The sequence below is a fragment of the Ursus arctos genome, unplaced genomic scaffold (genome assembly GCF_023065955.2).
Source record: "Ursus arctos isolate Adak ecotype North America unplaced genomic scaffold, UrsArc2.0 scaffold_36, whole genome shotgun sequence".
In the NCBI taxonomy this organism is placed as follows: Eukaryota; Metazoa; Chordata; class Mammalia; order Carnivora; family Ursidae; genus Ursus; species Ursus arctos.
In genome coordinates, this window is record NW_026623050.1 from 22,364,809 (window position 1) to 22,384,099 (window position 19,291).

The following is a 19,291-nucleotide window of genomic DNA, read 5'->3' on the forward strand; positions in this document are numbered from 1 at the left end:
TTTAGTAGGATATAATTTCATAATAATAACAACAACAATAATATAAGGAATAAAAACGAGCTGGCCTGGATTTTGCAGTCATTGACCTGATAAGGACTTGATTTTCACTGCGTGGGGTGGGCTAACCGCAGGTCAGGGCAGGGTGGGCCCTTCTGAATGAAGGATTGGTATATGTCTTAAGGGGTCAAGTTCGATGCACAGTGAGTGTCTTGTGTGACGTGGGGGACCAAATACCCGCACCAGGCTATATCTTTCTAGCAAATTACATCTCCTTTTGTGGTGGATGTCAGGGATTGGTTACCCCCCTCCTGTCACTAATTCTTCCAACTGGTTGTGACTCTGACAAAATAAATAAATAAAAACGAAGCGAGCCCATATATGACGCTTTTAGACTTCTAAGGGTTTGCCAGAAAATACAGAGGGACTGAACTTGTGGGGAGATTCCCGGGCCTGTGGATTCACTAGGTAAGTAAGCACCAGCACGTTCTCTGTGCCCGGGGCAGGGCTGGTCCTGCCCTCCGGGATCTTACCATCTGGTGTAACCTGCCTTCCAGAGTCATTCTTGCATATGGGCTTCTTTCTTCTGTTGAAAGTCTTGCTGGGATGGGCGGTCCTCGGTGCCGGTGCGGGGTGCGGCTGCGTTCTTCGGCTTGCCTTTCTGGGACGGAGATGGGGCGGAGCAAGAGCCTGGGCGGAGCCTGACGCGGGAGCCACGCCCCCTGCCGCTCGCGCGCTCCGCTTCTCCCGCTCTCCCCACGGCCAGTCCCCCGCCAGCCAAAGCGGCTTTGCTGCCAAGGGGAAGATTACCTGGAGGAAAGAACAAATGCTTATTTGCCCTCGAAAAGGGGCATCTTCTCTTACGTTTTTGTCAATAGGCAGTGATACTCTGGAGCTGCCTCCATAGTAATTTCGCAGAGCGCTCCTCGACCTCCTCGCTTCCCATTGCCGTCTCGGTGGGCGAAGTGGTTCTTCCGACAGGGTGGGTCTCGCGGCAGAGGAGACGGTTCTGGCTTTGGACTTTTCTTACGCAGATAGCCGTTCTGCTCCCGCTTGTCCCGCTCTGTGATTTAGATGTTTCACGAGCGGGAAGGTGGGGGGATTGATTCTCTCATTCGCGCTTCTCCGCCCAGGCTGCGCATTAGAATCACTTGGGGAGCTTTAAAACATGCCAGGCCTGGCAGACGGCCGTGGGAGGAAGCTGCTGGTTAGGGAAGGGGTTTTGGTGCGGTTTTTTTTTTAAAGCTGCGCAAGATTCCAGTATGCAGCCAGGGTGGAGAACCAGTGCTCTGAATTTCTAGAGCGATGGTTTTGGTCCCCGTGCAGGGTTTCCATGTGTTCCTGTGTTCAGCCAGCCTCCCTCACAAGCTGCTGTCCCTGAGGGGAAGGCTGGTGGTGAACTTGGATTGGAGTGGGAACAGCTCCAGGGAAGAGGGCCAGGGAGACCACTGAGCAAGGACCATGAGCATGGACGCGGGAGAACTGGTCCCAGCGTGTGACTGTCGGTCTTGTCAGGGGACCGGGCGCTTGTTGCCAGCCCCATCGGGAGAGGGTGCTTTGACAGCTCACTCTTAATGCCATACTGGCCTGGTGGTATCCAGATGAAAAAACTTCCCAGAGGCTCGCCAGATGCATCTAGAGAGAAGATCTCACCGAGTGGTAGATGGCGCACACTTGTGAAATAGATACTAGGCTCAAAGGGACAGAAGCCAGTCCTCCTGCCATCCTTGGAAGCTGAGAACCTGCCACTAACAGACCCGAAGTGGTTCTCATGGATCTCCTTCCTCCTGTGCTTGTGGGTGCGGGTGTCTGGCTTCGCCCTGCTTTACATTCCTTCTGTCCACACACAAGACGTTACATTTGGCCCCACTGTACCTCTCTGGAAAGAGAACACAGTTCTTTGTTGAAACAGTAGTATTCACAGCGGCTGCTTCTCAAGCGCAAACCGAAGCAGAGCAGCTTTGCAATCCTAAGAAATGAATCTGGAAGTATTTAATTATCATCTCTTTGGTTTTTTTAATTTATTTTTTGAGAGTGATGGTCATAATGCTATAGTTTTTTGGGGGGGACACAACCTGGATTAGAGACAACAGAGGAGGAGCTACTCTCCTGAGAGTTGAGGTTTGGGTTTCTGGTTTCTGGCTCTTCTTGAGCCAGTCAGCAAAGCAGGGCTTCCCTTCTCTTTTTTCAAGTCCCTAGAACTTACCCCCTCGGCCCTGAATTTGCAGGCACCCCCTGCATTAGAGACCTAGGAGACATGCGGTTAGAGACCTCGACGGGTACACAGTGAGAGGCTGCAGAGACAATGGGATAAGCAAGGACTTGAGAGTCAGACTTGCGTTTACTAGCTGTGGAAACTTCAAGAAGTTTTCTTGTTTGTAAGATGGGGTGAATAACTAAGAGGATTTTTGTTTTGGTAAGAGCTAAATGAGATGATGTACATAAAATACTTAGAGCATATTAATCAGAACATAGGAAATACCCAATAAATACAAGCTGCTGTTATTATTACTGGTGGATGGGTTCCTGCTGTGTATACCCAGAGTCCAGTGAAATGAATTAAAAGCAAAAGTAGCTGAGTTGACTTCTTGACAAATACACAGAGCTGCCCTTCTCTCCTTCGGGAGTCTTATGAGCCAAGTGGAATCTTTGGGTATGCTTCTCTCCTCTCTTCCGTGCTCCATGCTGTGTTCCATCTCAGCCACCGGTCCCTTGAGTAGAATATTTACACACAAGACCATTAAAACCTTTTAACGTTCTCGCCATCCCAAGAATCTTCCATTTTAAATGGATCAGCTGTTTGTTAGCACTGAAGTCATTGTAAAACTACCGTGTGGTGTGCTGAAATGTACAGCACAAAGGTACATTTCTGCCGAATGCCCTGTGTTTAGGCACTTGAGAGTCCCTTCCGTCGCTGATAATCTAGCCGAGCGGGGGTAGGGAATGGAGTCATAGCACTGAGCCCACAACCCTAATCCACTCAATTCACCTGTTTCCAGATCATGTCACATGAGCTCTTCTCCAGACTTAGTCTCCGGTTCTTTGGAAGATGATAAAACGGTAGCCTGGGTTGGAAGCAATTCCTTTTATTGTTCGTGATTAGAAGAATACTTGTGCTCTGCTGGGAAGAGGTGGCATGTCTGTGTGAGGAGCCGAGAAATAAAACAAGAAGGACATGGTGTGGAGAGGAAAACCTGACCACGCAGGGCTCTCATTTGTGAAAACACCACACACTCTCACCTCAACTTGTCCAGCCTCACGCTGCAGAGCCAAGAGACCTCAAAGGATATTTTTAGAAACTTGGATTCCTAGACATCAAATTCTTGAAGAGCTACGCTGAAAAATAATACTAAAAAACAACTCAGGAAGTGCCAGGTGAAGGCTGGTTCTAAGATCTTGGGAAAGGAAGCCTCACTTCCGGAAAAGCTGCCAAGGACACCTGCTAAGGCTGGGACGCGGGCTTGAAGAACTTGAGTGCTCCGGGAAGGAAGTGCTCCCCACCGGCTCACACCCCACATAAGACGGAAGCAGCCACGTGTCCGAGTAGTTTGGTTATATTTGCACATGGGAGGGGGCCCTGAGGATGTCCTCTCGGAATGGAGATCAAAAGTACTAGTCAATGTAGCATTCTCTTCGTTGAAGCAGGGTTTGGTTTGCTTTTTATCCCCATGGGCATTCTGCCCAAATAGACAGTTTGGCTAACTTCATGGAAAGGAAAACTCTGAGGCAAAGAGAACTATATTTGATCGAAATATATCAAAGTGAAATATACTCCATGCCTGCTTTCTTGTTACAGAGATCTTCTTGAGAAAGCCACAGGGGCTGGTAGGTCACCAGAACTCAACAGTTACTGGAGACTGGTGGTGGTAGCAGCAGCGGCAGTGGTGGTAATAGTCAGTGGGTGGGTTAGCCTAATAAGCTAGTAGACTGGGCTGACTTCGTTAAGGGGCAGGGTGGTCACTTAGGCATTGGGTGGTTCTCTACTCCCACTCCTCCACGGCAGAGTGGGTGGGTAAATGGTCTCCTGTCAGTATTTGTCTTTGGTCTTTCATTCAGATGCTTCTACCCCACGTTAGAAAGTCGGTAGTGGGTGGGGAAAGAAGCCTTGGATTCTTAGGGCTACAGTTCGTCCCGTGGCCACTCACATCCCCACCCAAAGGAGGTGTTACTGAGAAGTTTGAGGCAGAATTTATTTAGAGTAAATAAAAATGTTAGTTTCAAATTCTCATGTTCAACATATTATTCACTTCTTTGTTTTAAAATCTTAGATACTTTAAAATGTGAAGTTTTTAGAAGGTATCAGAAAGCTCACCATGTGTGCGAACCTTTTTTTTCCCCCTATACATTATGGAAATATTGCAGGTTTATTTTATGACACCTGCTGATTAATATATTCAGGATACAAACTGTCCGTTTAAGGGAGCAGGTCTTTTCTTTGTAAATGTCGCTGAATCCACTTTCTCTTTGTTGAGATTGTTTGCAATTGGCTGTAAAATATTTCTCAGAGACCTGGGTGCCCACGTTCTGCCTGTAGCGTTTGTGAGGCTGCACCTGTGTGCCCAGTAATTATCAGACACTGAATGTTTCTCATGCTTCTCGCCCATGCGTCTAGACCCAGCATTCCCGCGTTCATCCTCTGTGGGGCGTATTATTAGCACAATTTTTTTTTGGCACAGGAAACTGAAACTTCGAGTCTTAAAAAATAAGTAGCTGGCAGTCTCTCAGCAAATGATGATGGTGCTGGGGCCACAACAAAACCTTTGGCTCCAAAGCCAGTGTTCATTCTTTGCTTCTCATTTTTGCGTATTTTTTTAATTGGAAAAAAAATTTTAATGTGGAAAATTATAGAGAATGGTAAAAACAAAGACCCAGCTACTCTCCTCTAGAAGTGACAAAATGTTAACATTTTGGCATATTTCAGATTTTTTTCCCAAGTAAAAGAAAACAGTAGAAAGAAGAGGTTCTTTTTAGTCCTCTGATCTTTTTCCTTCTTCCCCACTCCCTCCCTCTTCAGAAGCCATTTGGTCTCCATCCAGGCCATGTTTTAATGCTTTTACTACATACATATGTATCTATTATCAGTATTTAGCCTAATGTATGTGTTTAAAAATGTAAGTCCATCTTTATTTATAATATACAAGTAAGTAGATTTTAGTGTATATAGTATTCAACTTTCCCCCCCAATTTTGCTTTGGTTTTTGGTGTTGCTCTCTATGGAGCTGCAGTGTTTATTTTAATGGATCGCTGATGTTTCATTGTATTAATGTAGCGTCATGTGTCCCATTGATAGATATCTAGCTTGTTTCCGAATTTTTCTTCTTTTACAAACGATGCCCAGCCGTCCCTTTGCTTCTGCAGTCAGGGACCGTGGCTGGTGGAGGAACTGCTAGGGCCTGGTGCTGGCACAGGTTCCCCTTCGCTAGGTGCGGCCCAGCGGGTCTCTGGAGTGCGCTCCCACTCCCACCCGCCGGGCGGTGGATTTCCCCACACCCTCACCACCCCTTGGCGCTGTTGGGCTATAATTTTAGCGGTTGTGAAATGGTATCTCTTTGCCTTAATCGTAATTGGCTTCAGCCTGACCGCTGCTCATCGCTGCGGGGGCCACTGAACATCTTTTCATCCGCGTGGCGACCATCCGGGCTTCCGCCTTTGCGAACTGGCCGTTCCTGTCTTTCGTTCACGTTCCCGTGTAGTTATCACCCCTCCTCCTGGTTTGTCGGAACTCTGGATACTACGGATATTGATCATGTGTCACAGAGTGCTTGGGTGCGGTTATCCTCTGCCAGCCAGGGTGTGTGTGTGTGTGTGTGTGTGTGTGTGTGTGTGTGTGTGTGTTTACGGTACCTTGTACAGTGCACACATTTTACATGTTGCTATGAACTTGTCAGTCCTTTGGTGCTGTGTTGTGTGTCTTGTCTGTTTGCCACCAGGATATTTTCGCGATAGTTTTAGAGTTTCGTTTTTCATCTTTATGGCTTTAGTTAGAACCCCCACTGCACTCATACCCTTTGTCTTCTCTTACTTTGTTTCTCCGTAGCACTTAGGTCCTCTAATATATATACTACACTTCTCCGTTTTGCTCACTTATTTGTTGTCTGTTTGTCCCACTAGAATGTAAGCTCCACGAGGGCAGTGGCTTCTCTCTGTTTTGCCCTCGGCTATGCTCCTAACGTCTGGAGCAGTCGCGGGCATATAGTAGGTGCTCAATAAACATTTGCTGAATAAATAAAGAACAATCCATGTGGAATTTATTTTTGTGTATATAGTGCGAACAGGGTTGCATTTTTCATTTTGTGGTTTTTTGGGTTTTTTTGTTTTGTTTTTCTCACAGAAAGCTTGTTTCTCTAACAGTGTTGAACCGAATATTCCATCCTGGCCCCTTTATCTAGCTGGAGTCGCTTCCCTTGTGCCGCTGTTTTTCGATACTCCTGTTCTCCTACCCTGATGGGTCCATCAAAAACACATTTAAGAGCGCCTTTTATGAACCCAATGCAAACATGGACGGCGTTCTTGCCCTCAGAGGACTTTCTGGTTGGTACTAAAACTTGTCGGAACTCAAGGCAAACTGTGACGAGTATTAAGCAGGGGTGTGAGCTGCGTGCTGGGAACAGAGACGCTGGAGACAGGACTGAGATCGTAGGCTTCCAGTACATTGAATCTGGCTTTGCATCCCGCCCCTCTCCTGACTGGGCTTTGTATCTTGAGCGAGTTACTTGTTCTCCAGCATTCGGTTTCCTTATCAACCAAGTGAGGAGGGTCAGGATCGGACCTGCTTCAGAGGCTGATGTCGCACATGCTGGGGGCTCGGTGCAGAGTTCCTAAGTGCTCACTAATGATGTGGGTCCAGAGGCCTTGGGGAGGAGGTGACATTTGACCACGTCTTGCAGGATCGATTGGATTTTTCTAGGCAGGGATTGAATGGGTGGAAAAGGACATGCTAGACAATTATAGAATAACAACAACAAAAAACAAAAACATGGAGACCAGAAGGTATAGGGTGAGTTCAGGGAGCGATCCGTCGAGTTTGACTGGGTCGTGGTGGGCAGGGATAATGCGGAGGCTGGAAATGAGGTGGAGACAAGTCGCGGGTTCGCACGCACTTGGCACCAAGCTGAGAAAATGTCCGGTGTTACCCTGCTCCACATTCCTCAGTGGGGCCTTTGCCTGCTCAGGTCTGACCCCAGAGTGATGCCTCTGGCAGGAGGGAGCCGCGCAAATAGGAGCGGAGAGAAGTCGGAAGGGGCAGCTTGGAGGCTCCCGGGAGAAGCCTGGCCGGTGTGGGTGAGGGGCCACGTTCCAGGACGGTTGAACTTAGGGACATTAGAAAAACCACCACTGTTTAGGGACCAGCTGTGTCCCACGTGTGGAGCTGGGGCTGCCACGTGCCTCGTCTTCCGTTCGTCGGAAAGCGTCCTCTCCCTGGCCGTTCCTGTCCCTGCTACTGCAGCTATCGAGGAAAGCGTGGGGCTGGGGACACTGCGAGGGCCTCTTTCCCACTTCTTCTTTCCACTTTCCACCTCTCAAGTCAGAGGGAGAAAGAACAGCCTCAAGCCCCAGGGCCCCCGCGGATGCTCTGTAGGGGGGATCCGAGCCAGCGTGCTTCCCAGGCTCGCCTGTTCCCCGCGGCGTTGCGGTGATAGCTGTCCTCACCCGGGAGGGTGAAGGCAAATCTCCGAGCGTCGTGTGGCGAGAGAAAGAGCCAGGGCCTTGACATCAGGGAGATGGAGGCTAAGATCTCAGCCCTGCCGGCATCCGGCTCTCGGGTGACCGGCTCTCCCGGTTTGCCTGCGAACAAGAAAGCTCCCGGCACACGAGATCCCAGTGCCGAAGCCTGGGCAGCACTGGGCAAGCGGGGGTGGGCCGGTCACTGTCTTCAGCCCCCGGGTCTGACCCCTTCCCTCACCCCATCGGCAGGTGCGTCCTGCCTCGGGGGCACGGGACATCCCCGTGCCTCTCCCCTTACCGCGCTTCGTCGGGCGTCTCTCCGCTTACTGCCTGCCTTCCTCAGGGGGACGTGTGGTCCGTGCAGCGGACATCAGGTCTTCCTAGCGGGCTGCCGTCGCCCAGCGCCTGACACTGGGCCTGACGCACAGGGCATCACAGGTGACCGCTGAGGGAGTGCGGATGATGGAGCTCGAGGAAGCTCAGTGTCCTCCTGGGTGGGGATGACCGCCCCTAGGGTTGTTTCTGAGAATAATGAGCAAACCCAGCCACAGCCCCGGCCCCCAGGACACCCCTCTATCTTCCTTCCCCGTGGTACACGATTCCCCCTCGGATCGGAAAGCCGGTTCATCCTTCCCTGCTGTTTATACGGCCCCGTCGTGTTTAGGCGCCCGGGAGAAGCAGGCGCTATTCCTCTCCTCGGAGAGAAGTTGGGTTATCTCTAATAGAAGACAGAACTCAAACCAAATTAGATTATTTTACCTCAGAAGCCAGTTTCAACTGATCCTTTTGAATGGTATCGTTCTATTATTATATATTACTTCAAACTTAATAGAAAAAAATTGATTAAAATATGTGCCCTGTTCATATCTAGCCTGGCTGAATGCCACAAGACACATTAATTGGAAATGAATTTCTACAAACCCAATCAAGCATCATGAAGATGAAAAATGTACCTTTTTCCCTCCGTTCCTTCATTGATTTTTCATTTTCCCCACTCAGAGCTTCATTTAGCAATTTTTCAGTTTCGTTTTGTTGTGGCCTTAATTCATTCCCTTCACTCCCCCCCAGAATGAGATAATGTACCATTTTCCTTGTCCTTTTTAAACTGTTCTTTTGTGTTGCATTAGTGCAGGGCAGATTCTGATCTTGTCATATTTCCCTGTGCTTTATTATTTTTCAGGAAAAGAGGGTAACTTTATTATTTTTTAAATTCTTACTGCGGTGGTTTTTGTCAAGGAGAATGCACTTTAAAAATACAGTAACTATGAAATTACAGTGTTACAAGACTTCTGAGATAGAATTAAGAGCCGCTGTCGCAAACATGAGAAACCTTTTCAGTGCAAGAGTGGAGCGTATCCATTCTTCTCATTTCTCGTGGTGGGGTACGTGAAGATGGAGCATGATTCCGATTTTGTTAAGGGAAATGAGGACAGTTATTTTCTAGATCACACAGGGGAACAAGAGTATGGGTGGCAAACAAGGCCCTGTGAGGACGGGGGAAGGCAAAAGGAGAAAGTGACTACGTGCCTGAGTGAGTTCTAGAAGGTTCTTGGTTGTCCTGTTCCATGCCTGCTCTGGTCACGTCACTGGTTCACTGGGCCTCTAGGGGGTTGAACACAATAACGGGAATCTTCAAACTGTTTTTCTTGTGAACTTTTCAAATACTCTAACAGCATAAATTTCCCTGGAGAGGTCAACAGGGGCTCATAATAAAGTATCCCGTTGCTTTACTTTTACCTAGAATTCATAACCTTGGTTATCTCGTTTTTGATTAGAAGTTTTAATTGGCAATTATTCAGTGGGAAAAAATTATTTCTTCATAAACGTGGTTTAAAGCAGAAAGCGTTTTGAAATGCGAGTCTCTGGGAAAGAGAACAAATCAGAGGTGTTGGTGATAGAGGCTGGGAGCTTTATTAACGTGTGGTCAAGTTTCACGGTATACACGCATGTGTGTACGCACGCACGCACGCGGCCCTCACACCCTGATTTTGAATACATGTGGGGCTTAATTGGTTATTCCTAAACTTTGAAAATTAAACACGTTTCAAAGAATATAAACAATTAGATCATGGACTGAGTTTGCATTGAACAAATCCAATTCCCTTTACCTTGCCAGGTTTTAATGCGATTTGACATCATCAGTTTTAACATACCTTCTAGTATTGCGCTCCATTTCAGTGTGTTCGCTGTTTTATTTAAGGCATTTTCCAGATATATGTATATCGTCATTTGCCAGTTTCTTAAAAAAAAACATATCAAGTGCAGTCTAGTATTTAATACTTATTTGCTGCCGCATTTCTTACATTCATTAGTTTCTGTTCACATCCCCAACCTCGATCGTTATGTTTCGCGAGTTTTGCACAATCAGGTACTATTCACATAATTCTGATCACAGAGCTGTATCTTCTTCTGACATTGACCTGAAATGACCTGCGGCCTGTATGTCTGTCACTAACAGGAAACAAATGCCAGGAAGCCGAGAAGCCTCGCGACTTCTAGGGTTGCTCCGAATCTGTAACAGGCCCTTCCCAAAATTTGGTACAGTTTCACTTTGTTCTGGTTGACATACAAGCTGTTCTTGAAAGAAATCGGGAGGAGTCCTTTCACTGTAGCATTTCCCCCCCCAAAAGCAGGTTATAAAAATGTGTGGATTGACAAGGGCGATTACATCTTCTACGAGACCAGTTCTTTTATATAGGACCACTGATACAGTAAACACGTGTCCCGTGTGGGGGTGCTGTCTAGTGCAAGAGAAATATGTCAACACAGGATAGTAGGAGCAGTCGGGGCCCTAACAGGGGTTTGTTCGAAGGGCCGAGGTAGAACGGAAGAGGGAGACATGAAGCCAGCCCGGAAGCCTTGGGAATTGCTGGTCTGGGAGGTGACTCGTGAGCATGTTGTGACAGCAGGAGATTTCCTGGTGGAGAGTGGGGTGGAAGGTGGGAAGGCGTGCGTGATGGAAGCACCAGCCTGTGCAAAGGCCCAGAGGCAGGACCCCTGGATGTCTGCGGAGTGCTGAGAAGGTGGACTGGCTTAAATGTAGCGGACAGGACAGGCCTGGAATGACAGTGGGGAGAGAGTGGGACCATAGCAGGAGGGCCTCACATCCATGCTAGGGAGTTTAATTAAATTTTAGAAGCTTGGGAGGGTTCTTAAGGAGGAGAGTGATATATTCAGCATCTCTGGGGGGAGGCCTAGAAGTCACTATTTTGTAAAAGCTCCCCCTGGGTGATTCCATTGTGTGGCCGTAGCCTCAGAGGGATTGCTTAGCTCAGATCACCTAGGGAGGTAACCCCACGGTGGCTAGTGTGAAGAAAAGCCATTAACGAGAGGCTACACTTCTGCCCCCACCCCCCACCACACAACTGTAAATATCAAACTGGCTGTAGTCTTAAGGGATCTAGCATCCCACAGGAGCATTAGGCTGCAAGACATACTCAGTTGAGTTACAAAGAAACGTGCTTATCGAAACAAAAATAGGAAAGAATTCTATTAACGTTAGTTAAGAGGTTCCAGATTTTACCAAGATGGGTTTCTGCCTTTGTTCTATAAGGGGGGGGGGGGTGTCTACTATTTGATATTGAAATTTAACTGTTGTGACAAGATTATGTTCCTGTTAAGTAAAATGGATGGGGTCTGGAAAATAAATGCTTCTCATTTCTCATTTCTTAATGCCCTGATTTGAGCCTGGGAGCCTGGGTCATTTACCACCTCCTGGTGACAGCTGGACTTAATGCAGCTTCATGAAGACGACACAAAGCTCTTCAAGGTCAAATTTACAAACTTCAATGTATGGCAAAGAGCAGAGGGTGCATGCCAGCTGCGTGGTACCCTGGATTTTGGAGTGGCCCCTGATTTTGGGGGTGCTTTGGGGGCCACATCCACCTTGGTTCATCGGGGCCTCCAAGAGTCTGTTCAATTTTGCCCCCAGAGTCTAAGGGATAGATTGTGGAGAGATGGATGGAGTCACTCATTCACTCGCTCGTTATCTGAGAGTAGAAAGATGGCCACGGTCTTTACTCTCAAGAAGCTCACAGTATTGGGGGCGGGGGAGGAAAACCAGTAATCACATGGTAGTAGCTGGATTTCGAGTGTTTTTTTCTGCGCGGGGCTCTGTGGGAGACAACCTGTGAAGGCGCTTGGAAGTTGGCGGTCAGAAATACCACCACTCAAATGCGTGGTTTAGAGCTTGCACCCCACGATGGGGGTCTCACGGGAGGATATGTGGGTTGTGCTCCAGGGGCAGACCCTGGTGGGGACTGAGTTGAGATTCCAAGTTGGCACCCGTTGCCGGGCAGGAGGGCCAAGGCATGTATTGCCTGCCACCCTCGGTGTCCCTTTTTCTCTAAGCTGAACAAGTCAGCCCCTGGTCACAGAATATCCTGTACCGGATGTTTCTGTGAGGAACCCTCAAGCGTGCAGGCAAACGCGAGGGCAGAGCATTCACTGAGCGCGAGAGCACGGTCGCTCCTTGAAGCTTCAGTTGCTGAAAGACGACACTTGTTGGCAGAAGCTTCAGCACCCCCAAATCCTTCCCACAGCTGTTCTGTCTCCCCAGAAGGCGGGGCCCGTTTGCTCCAGCATCAGCCCTCTGCCCTCTTAGCACCCCCAGAATTCCCCTCCTTCCGCACCCTCCGGGTGACCTCTCTCCTTGTGTCTACTCCTTTTTTAAATGAAAATCCTCAGTATCTTCATGTGAACTGCTCATTAGGGTGCCCTCCAACCCCATCTCTTGCTGAGATTCCACTCCGATTCCTTCAGAGGTAGTGAAGCAAGTGTACTCGAAGTCCCTTTTTATGTTACTGGATGAAATTTACCTGACCTCCTTGAAACATGGTAGCTAATTTCAGCTAATTTCTTGCCTCTCATTTAAAGAATTCAAGTCCATTTTTAAAAAAACCTTAATGCTATAGGAAGGAACGAAAGGGGAACACTGTAAGGATGATTTTTGAAAACTATTCCTACAAATATTGAAGGAAATTTGAAGAAAAAGAAACTTCCCTTTTGCCCATAATCCTACTCCAAACTCAGTACGATTTCATTCCTCTAACTTCCAGCTTTTAGCTTCGATCATCGCAAGCTTTGGTTTTTGTTTTCTTTTGATCCCTTGAGGCTTTTCTTAAACACTTTTACATTCTGCAGTATATTTGCACTGTCTGTCATATATTCCATTAAGTTGATATTCCATAATGTACTACCCAGTGCTTTAGTGCTGGCCGTTAAGGTTATTTCCAGTTTCTATTATAAATAATAGGAGCAAGAACATCTTTGTATATATAGCTTTTTTCCTATGTCTGAATTATATCCTTAGGATAGATTCCCAGGAGTGGGATTAGTGGGTCAAAGGGTAGGAACAGCTTTATGGCTCTTAATATTTATTGCTAAATTGCCCAAAGGGTCATTCTAATTTACAATGCCACCTGCAACACACGAGAGAGGCCGCCCCTCCCAGCTCTTTCAACACTGATTTCTTCAGCCGGTAGTTTTGGGCACATTTAATCATTATTAAAGGGTAACTTGTTACTGTTTTTAATTATAATTTCTTTAATTATTATCAACATTGGACAGTTTTTCTTAAACGTGTTTCTCATTATATTCTGTTTTATATGGCTTACTTTTTATGTGGGAGGATTATATTTTTTGGCACTGGGTGGAATTTAAAATATTTTATCGTGAAAATGTGAGATGCATTCAGGACACAGAGACTAATCAATGAAGCCCCCTAGACTCATGACCAGAATCAACAAACAGCAAAACTTGGCTCTATTTGCCCCTTCTTTTCCTCTTTTTTCCCCCTCGTGTAGTAATTTTAAAGCAAATCCCAGACCTGCTACTTGTGTTTCTTACACACTTCACTATCCATCTCGAGAACATACGGACTTTTTATCTAGTCATAATGCCATTGTCGCACCTAACAAAATTAATGATAAATCCTTGGTATCATGTAATACCTGTCCTAAAATTTTCTGAAATGTCTTTTAAATGGCCTTTTTACTGAAGCTTTGTTTCAGTCAGTATATAGAGAAGGTCCGTTTGTTTGGTGGTTATGTTTCTCGAGTCTTTTAATCTAGAACACACTTCTCCCTGATGACCCTCCTCCCCTGCCAAGTTTCCTGCACCCAGTGACATTGCAGGACCGGAGTCAGTTGTCCTGTAAACGTTCCCACATTTGGAATTTGACTTTTTATTAGCTCTGGCAGCTTGGTGGGATTCAGTTTTACCTTTCCGTCGGGGGAAGCAAGAATACTTGTGCTGTGTGATTTCCTCGGTCTTCAGTGGCGCGTCAGGTCTGATTGTCCCCCTCTGGGTGATGCTGAGACCGATCACAGATTCAGATGGGGACAGCCCAAAACACAGTTGTAAAGTTCCGCCTCAGCTTTGCCCCTGACTGGTTCATCTGTTAATTCACTTAATATAATGAGCCAGTTATGTCCTAGGGATTGCACACTGGTGATTTTCTAAATTGATCATCCTTTCCCCATTTATTCACTGGAACTCTTCTGAAAAATAAAACTTTCCCCCTCATTAACTAGGACTTCTTAGTAATCTCCAAATGCAGTTTGTACAAGAAGGACAGGCTACATGCTTTATTCTGCCTCTAAGTTGCCAAGTTTCTAAGTAAGGAGTTGGTTCCCTAGTCACTCCCAATGGTGTTGCTGTTGGTTTTCGTTTTTGAAGAATCGTAACATATTCGGGGTTTTAAAAACACATTTATTCCATGTGTTTTACTCAGTTACATTTGTTATTCTTTTTGATGCTAAGATTGTCCCAATCCTTGGCCCAAGAGGGACCCCTCCCCCCGTGTATTTGTTTTCAGGCACCACAAGGTGTCTTGGTTTCATCTAGTATATTTTTACCCCTTGAAATGAGCTGTTCCTCCAAGATGACCCATGTTTTGTTGGTGAGGTATTTAGATGCCACAATCTGGATATGTTATGTACTTATTTCTAAGTTTCCTCAGCAGACAGAGTTAGGAAATGCATACTTAACAAATGAAAATAAAATATTAATTCTGAGTTCATACTGATATTTTCATTTCAAATTTAACAAAACTTTTATTTCTTTGATTTCACAGTTGTATTTCTTTCTCTTACACTAATAACCTTGGTTCCAAACATTATTATACTGCAGTATCTCAAAGTAGTTTCAAAACAATACTGTTACCAACAATTTTCCTAGTGAATAAGAGATTTCTTTGCAGTTCTGTTTATCTTTAGAATACATTCTGCTAAAAACAGAGTCAAATTAGCTTGTTCTAACAAACTTGAGTTCTTTTCACCAATTGGATATACAGTTAAGTTCCTTTATTTCAATTTGTTTTCAAGTTTTCATTTTTTTTCTTTTTAGTTTAGTTTTATTTTTTGAATCCGTAAAGTGTGCTTTCAAAATTAAATGTAGGTAACAAAGTATTATCAAAAAAGTCTTTCTTCTGCCTGCTGTAATTTCCTTCTTTCCCTCTTGGCAACTATTTCTTAATAATTAAGGTTTCTTTTATCTTTGCAGAATTTCTTTTTGCAAATATAGATGCATTCAGATGGCCTCATCTGTTTTACACTAAAGCTCGTATACCATATATTCCTTACCGTACACCGTGTCTGTTCTAGAGATCTTCATAGGCATCCATTGTCATGATGAACCACGGTTTATTGAACCAGCCATTTATTGATTGATGGAGTTCTGTTTTCTTTCTGTCTTCTAAAAACCAAAAATCCTTTGTCCAAGTCATTTTATACTTTAGCCGATGTGTCTTTGGGGATCTATTTCTAGGAATGGGATTGCTGGGTCAAAGGGCAATGCGATGTACTTTTGTCTTTTCCTAGCTCCTGCTAGATTCACTTCTAAAGGGATTGTGTGTCGTTCTGCAGTGAGAAAGATTTTTAAAAAGATTTTGCAAATGCACAAATTCGATATACCAGATCGCTGAAAAATTAGTGTGTGCTTCACAGTCACCAGTTATTGATTGAACCCGCACACTGTTCCCACGGTTGTCTATTGCCTACAACACAGCCTGGAAGAGAGCACCCTGGTTCTTGCTTTTAGGGCATCTATGGGTTTGTTTTTGTTTTTTTTTTAAAGATTTTATTTATTCATTTGACAGACAGACAGCGAGAGAGGGAACACGGGAAGGGGGAGTGGGAGAGGAAGAAGCAGGCTCCCAGCGGAGGAGCCCAATGTGGGGCTCGATCCCAGGACCCTGGGATCACGCCCTGAGCCGAAGGCAGACGCTTAACGACTGAGCCACCCAGGCGCCCCTAGGGATCTATGGTTTGTCTGCGGAACATGACAGGAATGAAAAGCAAAGCTAGAGGGGCGCCTGGGTGGCACAGCGGTTAAGCGTCTGCCTTCGGCTCAGGGCATGATCCCGGCGTTCTGGGATCGAGCCCCACATCAGGCTCCTCCACTATGAGCCTGCTTCTTCCTCTCCCACTCCCCCTGCTTGTGTTCCCTCTCTCGCTGGCTGTCTCTATCTCTGTCAAATAAATAAATAAAAAATCTTAAAAAAAAAAAAAAAAAAAGAAAAGCAAAGCTAGAGTGGCTGAAGATAGACCATGTTGTAAAAACAACGGTGAACGCCCAGCTCAAGTCTCTCTCTTTATCCCAGGCCGCAAGAGTCCTGGATCCTCTCAATTCCATTTGCACTTTCAGTGACAGCCACCCTTTTCCCAGACCAAAACTTCGGACACCTGGTTGAACAAATATGAATCTGCTCACAGGAATAACAGCACTAAACGTTCGAAATGCGGGCTGCCTCACAAGTTTAAGCTGAATAATTACTTTACGTAGAGTCGCGTCTGCATCTCCCAAAGCCACGCTCTCTGGCACACGTATGGGGTGTTAATAAGGGTTACACAGCAAAATCAGTGTGGAAACCTTAGGTTACACAAACGGAGATGTGACTCCAACATCGTGTGGCCGCAGAACCCTCTATTCCAGGGAGCGTTTCGTGTAAACACTGTTCCGTGAGACTCAGAGACCCGAAGCACAGTGGGTTCTATCAGACGACAACCAGAGGCGTCTCTTCAAGTTGACTAACTTGTGCTTCTACAATTCTGTACGGTTTTTATTAATAATTCTTCATTCGTTTTTTTTTCTAGATTGAATCACTGAAGAAAAAGGTGCAGCAGAAACAGCTCTTAATATTGCAGCTTTTAGAAAAGATCTCTTTCTTAGAAGGAGAGGTAAGAAACTGTGTTAAGTTGGTGTCTTCTCTACCATTAAATTTTATGTTGCTGAGCCTACCGCCTACACTTAATTAAAAATATGGCTATTTCCTGGCCTTATGAAATTGACTGAAGGTTAACTGCCAACACTGAAAATGAGATTCTGACAGCTAGTCTTTCTTTACCACCTGACTCTCCTCATCCCAGCCTGCTGCCCACATCTGCTTTTTGGCTCTCGTTTTTCTTGCTCAGGAATTTTCTTAGCAAGTCTGATAAGCTGTTGAACAACGCTGATGATTTCCCACACGTATGTGGGGCTTTATAACTTGTGAGGTATTTTCACAGACATTCCTCACATGGTTCTCTCAGCAGTTTTAAGAAAGGCAAGACAAGGATCATTATCTTTATATTAACAAATGTTTCAAAAGGAGGCACAGGAAAAAAAATAAAAATAAAAGAAGGCCCAGAGAAGGCAGGTGGCTTTGCTCACGATCGCCCAGCTTGGATGACGGCGGAGCCAGGGTGAGAGATGGGTTCCGAATCCACCTCTCTTCTGCGACACTGAGTCAACAGGTTCAGAGGTGACTTAATTTCACCTGAAACTTTGAAGATATTTAGTCTTCTTGACCTTCTGGCTTTTTTGAAAGTCATTCTGAAGATTTGGTAGGTTCCAGAAAAGGAAATTATGGAGTTGGAAGAACTTTAAGAACTTAGGTATAAATAGAAGGAGAAGCCAAAATGTATTCGCTCTGAAGGCTCTTTATTAAGAACTTGGCATTGAGCCTCTTCCTTTTGAGCCTCACGAATCTCTCCTTGTCTGTGCCCCTCAGCGTGGTTCTTCCCCGAGGGAGACAGCCCAGGAGACAGTGATGAAGGACGGAGACGGGACAGATGACATTGTTGTAGCACCTGGTGTCGCTGGGCGCCCTTGTTTTCCTCATCCTTTGTATAACGTGGAGGCTAAGAGCAGAATCAGACTTCCCCGAGTTTGAGCTCTAGAGCTGCCTCTGATGAGCTGGGTGACGCTGGGGGGCTTCCTTAGACTTACAAAACGAGGACGGAAGCCGCAGCTACACGTGTGTGACCGTGCAGTGAGAGAGCAGAGAAGGCGCCTGGCAGGTTTCTTAAGAGGGATGCCCTAGGAATTAGGTTGTATTTCTCCCATTTTAGAGATGGGGAGACTGAGGTTCAGGGGCATGAAGGAGCCCGCCCAAGCTGACAGTAGAAATGGGTAAGCGTGAATTCAAAGCCTGAGCTCCTAACTGCCATGTCTGTGCGTTTTCATTTGCTCTGTTTGGGGAGCCGCCTATAAAAGTCACGGTAGCGGATTCAAACTCCAGAGCCTCGGTGTCCGGACAGCGGAGTAAATGGGCGCTTGCCCTGTCCCACTCCTGCCCTCCCCTCTGCAGTCCCTGGGTGCGGCTCCAGCCTTGCAATGGATGTTTCTAAGAACCTCCTCCCAAACCACAGCTCCCAGTGGGAGGGAACACACCTTCTTCCCCAGTGAGAGCAGACTGAGTGTCCTGGTGGGAGCCTGTGGGTCCAGAGAGAGGAAGGAGATGCTGACAGGAGAGGCCGTGCCCGCCAGCCCTCTCCCTCCCCCCAGCTGTGCCCCTCAGGCCAGCTCTGCTGCTGGTGGATGTGAAAGTGCAAGGGGCTCCTGTGCACAGCAAACAGCATTACACACGTGGCTGCCTTGTTTAATGCCCGCGTTCTCACACCTCTCTCTTGCCCAGACCCTGAGATGTGGCTCTTAGTCCACATGGTGGATTTGGTGGGTGATCCCAGGAAGCCCCAGCTGGGGGGAGGGGAGAAGTCAGGGAGAGGATGAGGCCTTGCTGAGGAGGCTGCCACGGTGGGCAGCCGCAGCTCTCACGTCCGGGAGATGCTACGCTCTTACCTGAAGTCAGAGAGCAGGGCACTGATGAACTAACTCCCGTCAGCCGTGGGTTGAGGCCTGCTCCTGGGGGACGCGGCAGCTGCGGCCTGCCCTCGGGTGGTTAGACGACGCTCCCAGGTAGAGTCACAAGTGTCATGTCAGGAAATGGTGAGTGTCTGAAGAGCGCGGGTGGGGGCAGCAGCATCTGCTAATGTATATCCAATAAGCAAGACTTCGAGAACCAGTTTCCCTTGAGCATTTAAACTCTGATTATGAATTTGTTCGATTACATTCCCATAAGCTATTTAAATCCCACTATAATGTCGTAGGGCTAGTTCGTCTTGATCACTTCCTGCAGCCACTTAAACAGCAGATAAAACACATACAAAATAAGGTACATAATGACAAGATTTAATAATACATTTAACACTTTAACTTAGTCTAACATATTAAATATCTGGGGCTTAATTTATTTCTTCATTGTTTCTGTTCTTGTTTTTTTTTTTTTTTTTTTTTTTGTATCTTCCCAAGGCTATTGTTTTATTTATTTCAAAGTGTTCTAAGAGTTGACATCATTGTAACACTTTCC

The 19,291-nt window shown here is 46.4% G+C and overlaps 1 protein-coding gene and 1 long non-coding RNA gene across 15 annotated transcripts in view; one reads left to right on the forward strand and one right to left on the reverse strand.

Moving 5' to 3' along the window:
- The window catches only part of MYZAP (myocardial zonula adherens protein), an 85,671-nt gene that overhangs the window by 47,479 nt on the left and 18,901 nt on the right, over window positions 1-19,291 (forward strand). For both annotated transcript variants that reach the window (XR_006411589.3, XM_026518568.4), the window contains exon 11: window positions 16,758-16,841. Coding sequence is in view for 1 of the 2 variants with exons in the window: in XM_026518568.4 (XP_026374353.2) it covers window positions 16,758-16,841 (84 nt within the window). In the remaining variant the exon portion in view is untranslated. The remainder of the gene's footprint in view (window positions 1-16,757; window positions 16,842-19,291) is intronic.
- LOC113269674 (uncharacterized) overlaps window positions 1-19,291 on the reverse strand; it is a 61,878-nt gene that overhangs the window by 2,109 nt on the left and 40,478 nt on the right. For 2 of the 13 annotated variants that reach the window (XR_008957075.1, XR_008957068.1), the window contains 2 exons: window positions 18,724-18,910; window positions 17,565-18,357 (listed from right to left, as the gene is read on the reverse strand). This is a non-coding gene — a long non-coding RNA (uncharacterized LOC113269674). Of the gene's footprint in view, window positions 1-6,223; window positions 9,265-9,815; window positions 9,902-17,564; window positions 18,911-19,291 lie in introns of those variants that run through there. The other 11 variants (XR_008957074.1, XR_006411590.3, XR_008957077.1 and 8 more) reach the window with 10 other exon arrangements.